Source organism: Oncorhynchus kisutch, linkage group LG24 (assembly GCF_002021735.2).
Source record: "Oncorhynchus kisutch isolate 150728-3 linkage group LG24, Okis_V2, whole genome shotgun sequence".
NCBI lineage: Eukaryota > Metazoa > Chordata > Actinopteri > Salmoniformes > Salmonidae > Oncorhynchus > Oncorhynchus kisutch.
In genome coordinates this window covers 43,238,441-43,245,401 of record NC_034197.2, presented here as the reverse complement: position 1 = coordinate 43,245,401, position 6,961 = coordinate 43,238,441, and the positions used below count along the sequence as shown (strand labels likewise).

The window sequence follows — 6,961 nt, the reverse complement described above, 5'->3', positions numbered from 1 at the left end:
AATAAAACAATATATGGATGAGGTAGATTGGGTCGGCTATTTACAGATGGACTATGTACAGGTACAGCGATCGGTAAGCTGCTCAGATAGCTGATGCTTAAAGTTAGTGAGGGAAATATAAGTCTCCAGCTTCAGTAATTCTTGCAATTCGTTCCAGCCATTGGCAGCAGAGAACTGGAAGGAAAGGCGGCCAAAGAGGTGTTGGCTTTGTGGATGACCAGCGCAATATACCTGCTGGAGCACGTGCTACGGGTGGGTCTTGTTATAGTGACCAGTGAGCTGAAATAAGGCGGAGCTTTACCTAGCAAAGACTTATAGATGACCTGGAGCCAGTGGGTCTGGCGACGAATATGTAGTGAGGGCCAGCCGATGAGAGCATACAGGTCGCAGTGGTGGGTGGTATATGGGGCTTTGGTGACAAAATGGATGGCACTGTGATAGACTGCATCCAGTTTGCTGAGTAGAGTGTTGGAGGCTATTTTGTAAATGACATCGCCGAAGTCGAGGATTGGTAGGATAGTCAGTTTTACGAGGGTATGTTTGGCAGCGTGAGTGAAGGATGCTTTGTTGCGAAATAGGAAGCCGATTCTGGATTTAATTTTGGATTGGAGATGCCTAATATGAGTCTGGAAGGAGAGTTTACAGTCTAGCCAGACACCTAGGTATTTGTAGTTGTCCACATATTCTAAGTCAGAACTGTCCAGAGTAGTGATGCTGGTCGGGCGGGCAGCTGCGGGCAGCGATTGGTTGAAGTGCATGCATTTAGTTTTACTCTTATTTAAGAGCAGGTGGAGGCCACGGAAGGAGTGTTGTATGGCATTGAAGCTTGTTTGGAAGTTAGTTAACACAGTGTCCAAAGAACGGCCAGATGTGTACAGAATGATGTCGTCTGCGTAGAGGTGGATCAAGGAATCACCCGCAGGAAGAGCGACATCATTGATGTATACAGAGAAGAGAGTCGGCCCGATAATTGTTGGTCCGGACAACAGGCCCTCCGATTTGACACACTGAACTCTATCTGAGAAGTAGTTGGTGATCCAGGCAAGGCAGTCATTTGAGAAACCAAGGCTGTTGAGTCTGCCGATAAGAATAAGGTGATTGACAGAGTCAAAAGCCTTGACCAGGTCGATGAAGAAGGCTGCACAGTATTGTCTTTTATCGATGGTGGTTATGATACCGTTTAGGACCTTGAGCGTGGCTGAGGTACACCCGTGACCAGCTCCAAAACCAGATTGCACAGCGGAGAAGGTACGGTGGGATTCGAAATGGTCAGTGATCTGTTTTATAACTTGGCTTTTGAAGACTTTAGAAAGACGGGCTAGGATAGATATAGGTCGGTAACAGTTTGGGTCTAAAGTGTCCCCCCTTTGAAGAGGGGGACGACCGCGGCAGCTTTCCCATTCAAGAGCCCCTAGTCCCACTCAACATGCCTCAGATACCTCTTTTGTACCACCTCCCACACATGCGGTGACCTCACCCAGCATAACTACTGCCTCCAGAGATGCAACCTCTCTTATCGCCACTCAATGCCTAGGTTTACCTCCACTGTACCTGCACCCCACCATACCCCTGTCTGTACATTATGCTCTGAATCGATTCTACCATGTCCAGAAATCTGCTCCTCTTATTCTCTGCCCCAACGCACTAGACAACCAGTTTCGATAGCCTTTAGCCATACCCTCATCCTACTCCTCCTCTGTTCCTCGGGTGATGTAGAGGTTAACCCAGGCCCTGTGTGTCTCCAGGCGCTCTCATTTGTTGACTTCTGTAACCATAAAAGCCTTCGGTTCACGCATGTTAACATCAGAAGCCTCCTCCCTAAGTTTGTTTTACTCACTGCTTTAGCACACTCTGCCAACCCTGATGTCCTTGCCGTGTCTGAATCCTGGCTTAGGAAGACCACCAAATATTCTGAGATTTCCATCCCCAACTACAACATTTTCGGTCAAGATATAACTGCTAAAGGGGGAGGAGTTGCAATCTACTGCAGAGATGGCCTGCAAAGTTCTGTCATACTTTTCAGGTCTATGCCGAAACAGTTTGAGCTTCTATTTAAAAGCTACTTCACCGACGTCCGACAAAGGCCGATTGAGGACACATCAGACGGTGTTACGTTGGCAGACTAGTCGTGACGGATCGGCAGGGCTCCGTGTCGACAAAGGGTCCAGGCCAATTGGCAAAAGAGGTATTGTAGCTGGAGTCATTTTGTTTGCTAGCCGGGAGATGCGCCTGGCTCGAGGCTAACTGGTGCTAGCTTCGGAAAAGGGTGTTAGCCACTATAGCCACTCGGTAGCAGCTAGCTAGCAGCGATGATCCGATGGAAAGGTCCAGAGCTTACGGCAGGAATCCGGTGATGTAGTGGCTTCTAGTCGTCTTAGTGAAGACTCCGGGAGGCATCAGCTGCGTAGGCAAGTGTTCATAGGGTCCACTGAGCAGGCTGGGAGATGGGCCTGGCTGAAGGCTAGTTCGGGGCAGGGCCACTCGGTAGCAGCTAGCTAGCTCCGATGATCATGAGTAATGGTCCAGCGCTTACGGCAGGAATCTGGTGATGAAGTGGAGAAAAGCAGTCCGGTTGATATCGCTCTGTGCAGACTGGCGGGTATTATCCAGGCTAAAAGCGGCTGGTGTCTGAGCTAAAGGTAAAGGCCGCTAACAGTGGCTAACAATGACTAAATAGCTAGTAGCTAGTATCTGGTTAGCATCTGGTGGCTAGCTTCTGATGGAGGTTCTAGCTATAAGGTCTAAAAATAGCACACCCATATCACATTGGGTGAGGCGGGTTGCCGGAAGGTATATTTAATATTTAATTTTAAAATGTAAAAGATATAGAAAAATATTGAAATATATACAAAAAAAGACAACATAAAAACTATATTTACACAGGACAACGACAAAACACGTCTGCACTGCTACGCCATCTTGGATTGTACGTTACACCGAGGCCTATACTCTGGAGCGGGATCGATTTGGAGGTGGATGGTCCGTCATGGTCTGGGGCGGTGTGTTACAGCATCATCACACTGAACTTGTTGTCATTGCAGGCAATCTCAACGCTGTGCGTTACAGGGAAGACATCCTCCTCCCTCATGTGGTACCCTTCCTGCAGGCTCATCCTGACATGACCCTCCAGCATGACAATGCCACCAGCCATACTGCTCGTTCTGTGCGCGATTTCCTGCAAGACAGGAATGTCAGTGTTCTGCCATGGACAGAGAAGAGCCCGGATCTCAATCCCATTGAGCACGTCAGAGACCTGTTGGATCGGAGGGTGAGGGCTAGGGCCATCCCCCCCAGAAATGTCAGGGAACTTGCAGGTGCCTTGGTGGAAGAGTGGGGTAACATCTCACAGCAAGAACTGGCAAATCTGGTGCATTCCATGAGGAAGAGATGAAGTACTTAATGCAGCTGGTGGCCACACCAGATACTGACTGTTACTTTTGATTTTGACCCCCCCTTTGTTCAGGGACACATTATTCCATTTCTGTTAGTCACATGTCTGTGGAACGTGTTCAGTTTATGTCCCAGTTGTTGAATCTTGTTATGTTCATACAAACATTTACACATGTTAAAGTTTGCTGAAAATAAACGCAGTTGACAGTGAGAGGACGTTTCTTTTTTTTGCTGAGTCAAAGTGAAAGAGACAGTTGTATTTGTGAAGGTCTGTTTTTTTGTGTTGTGTTGTGTGGTGTGTTGAGCCCTTGTTTGCGAGTTGTATTGTCAATTAGTCAACCATAACTTTCAAATGAATTGAAGTGTGTTGAACTTGGAGAGTGTTAACTTGGCTTTGACACTGCACATATCAGTCCCTCAGTGTCTCTGAGTGTTGACATCATACTGTTATTCTTTATTCTCCTGGCCCTGTGTTTTTCTTCTCTTCCCCTCTCCTATCCTCTTCTATCCTCTTCTTCTCTCTCCTCTCCTCTTCTTCTCTCTCCTCCTATCCTCTTCTTCTCTCTTCTCTTCCCTCCTATCCTCTCTTCTCTCTTCTCCTCTCCTCTTCTTCTCTCGTCTCTTCTCTCCTATCCTCTTCTTCTTCTCTCTTCTCTCCTCTTCTTCTCTCTTCTCTTCCATCCTCTCCTATCCTCCTCTTCTCTCTTCTCTCCTCTCCTATCCTCTTCTTCTCTATTCTCTATTCTCTTCCCTCCTCCTCTCCTATTCTATTCTTCTCTCTTCTCTCCTATTCTCTTTTTCTCTCTTCTCTCCTCCTCTCCTCTCCTTCTCTATTTTCTTCACTCCTCCTCTCCTATCCTCTTATCTCTTCTATTCTCTCCTTTCCTGAAGATCTTTGCCATCTTTGCATTCTCAACATGTGGGAGTTACTCCGGGATGTTCAAGATGAGTGTGGAGTGTAAAAACAGGACCGAGAGTGACCTGAGTATAGGGGTGGAATTTGAGTATCCTTTCAGGTTAGTCAAGGTTTCTCTGTTCTCTCTGTTGATCAGGACCAGGACTGTTATGGCCTGCTGAGTTATAGACTCAAGGAGCTAACATAAGTCTTTAGCTCCAAGGCAATGGTTATTCATCATGCGAGTATGGTTAATAATGGAACTTCCTCCAAAACACTATTCCATATCACAAGGTCCGTGACTATCCTCCTGCTCCTCTCTTTCTTCAGGCTTCACCAAGTATACTTTGACGCCCCGACCTGCAAGGGGGGTCCACCCGAGCGTCTCTTCCTGGTTGGTGACTACTCTTCCTCAGCAGAGTTCTTCGTCACCATCGGTGTGTTTGCCTTCCTCTACTCCATGGCTGCGCTCAGCGTCTATGTCTTCGCCCTGGAGAAGTACCGGGAGAACAACAAGGGACCACTCATCGTGAGTGGGGGAGGGTCCCAAGGGAATAGTGTGTACAGGCATGATAAGACAAGACAGATAAGTGTCAACCTGTGCCCGAGCTGCTGTGGTATGAATTTGTTTTTAAATATATATACTGAGAAAATATATAAACGCAACAGTGTTGGTCCACTGAAATAAAATATTCCTGAAATGTTCCATAGGCACAAAAAAAAGCTTATTTGGCCTCCAGGTGGCGCAGTGGTCTAAGGCACTGCACTGTAGCGCTAGCTGTAGGTTGCGCAGTGGTCTAAGGCACTGCACTGCAGCGCTAGCTGTGCCACCAGAGACTCTGGGTTCTCGCCCAGGCTCTGTCGCAGTGGTCTAAGGCACTGCACTGCAGCGCTCGCTAAGCCACCAGAGACTCTGGGTTCTCGCCCAGGCTCTGTCGCAGTGGTCTAAGGCACTGCACTGCAGCGCTAGCTGTGCCACCAGAGACTCTGGGTTCTCGCCCAGGATCTGTCGCAGTGGTCTAAGGCACTGCAGCGCTAGCTGTGCCACCAGAGATTCTGGGTTCTCGCCCAGGCTCTGGGGCAGTGGTCTAAGGCACTGCACTGCAGCGCTAGCTGTGCCACCAGAGACTCTGGGTTCACGCCCAGGCTCTGGCGCAGTGGTCTAAGGCACTAGCTGTGCCACCAGAGACTCTGGGTTCACGCCCAGGCTCTGTCGCAGTGGTCTAAGGCACTGCACTGCAGCGCTAGCTGTGCTACCAGAGACGCTGGGTTCTCGCCCAGGATCTGTCGCAGTGGTCTAAGGCACTGCAGCGCTAGCTGTGCCAACAGAGACTCTGGGTTCACGCCCAGGCTCTGGCGCAGTGGTCTAAGGCACTAGCTGTGCCACCAGAGACTCTGGGTTCTCGCCCAGGCTCTGCCGCAGTGGTCTAAGGCACTGCACTGCAGCGCTCGCTAAGCCACCAGAGACTCTGTGTTCTCGCCCAGGCTCTGTCGCAGTGGTCTAAGGCACTGCACTGCAGCGCTAGCTGTGCTACCAGAGACTCTGGGTTCTCGCCCAGGATCTGTCGCAGTGGTCTAAGGCACTAGCTGTGCCACCAGAGACTCTGGGTTCTCGCCCAGGCTCTGCCGCAGTGGTCAAAGGCACTGCACTGCAGCGCTCGCTAAGCCACCAGAGACTCTGGGTTCTCGCCCAGGCTCTGTCGCAGTGGTCTAAGGCACTGCACTGCAGCGCTAGCTGTGCCACCAGAGACTCTGGGTTCTCGCCCAGGATGTGTCGCAGTGGTCTAAGGCACTGCAGCGCTAGCTGTGCCACCAGAGATTCTGGGTTCTCGCCCAGGCTCTGGGGCAGTGGTCTAAGGCACTGCACTGCAGCGCTAGCTGTGCCACCAGAGACTCTGGGATCACGCCCAGGCTCTGGCGCAGTGGTCTAAGGCACTAGCTGTGCCAACAGAGACTCTGGGTTCACGCCCAGGCTCTGTCGCAGTGGTCTAAGGCACTGCACTGCAGCGCTAGCTGTGCCACCAGAGACTCTGGGTTCTCGCCCAGGCTCTGCCGCAGTGGTCTAAGGCACTGCAGCGCTAGCTGTGCCAACAGAGACTCTGGGTTCATGCCCAGGCTCTTGCGCAGTGGTCTAAAGGCACTAGCTGTGCCACCAGAGACTCTGGGTTCTCGCCCAGGCTCTGCCGCAGTGGTCTAAGGCACTGCACTGCAGCGCTCGCTAAGCCACCACAGACTCTGGGTTCTCAGCCAGGCTCTGTCGCAGTGGTCTAAGGCACTGCACTGCAGCGCTAGCTGTGCCACCAGAGACTCTGGGTTCTCGCCCAGGATCTGTCGCAGTGGTCTAAGGCACTGCAGCGCTAGCTGTGCCACCAGAGATTCTGGGTTCTCGCCCAGGCTCTGGGGCAGTGGTCTAAGGCACTGCACTGCAGCGCTAGCTGTGCCACCAGAGACTCTGGGTTCACGCCCAGGCTCTGGCGCAGTGGTCTAAGGCACTAGCTGTGCCACCAGAGACTCTGGGTTCTCGCCCAGGATCTGTCGCAGTGGTCTAAGGCACTGCAGCGCTAGCTGTGCCACCAGAGATTCTGGGTTCTCGCCCAGGCTCTGGGGCAGTGGTCTAAGGCACTGCACTGCAGCGCTAGCTGTGCCACCAGAGACTCTGGGTTCACGCCCAGGCTC

The 6,961-nt window shown here is 51.1% G+C and overlaps 1 protein-coding gene across 1 annotated transcript in view; it reads left to right on the top strand.

The window, feature by feature from the left end:
* Nucleotides 1-6,961, top strand: part of LOC109869100 (synaptophysin-like) — a 47,432-nt gene that overhangs the window by 17,642 nt on the left and 22,829 nt on the right. Inside the window, exons 3-4 of the mRNA XM_031804323.1 lie at nucleotides 4,282-4,406; nucleotides 4,616-4,814. Of these exons, the coding sequence (XP_031660183.1) occupies nucleotides 4,282-4,406; nucleotides 4,616-4,814 (324 nt within the window). The remainder of the gene's footprint in view (nucleotides 1-4,281; nucleotides 4,407-4,615; nucleotides 4,815-6,961) is intronic.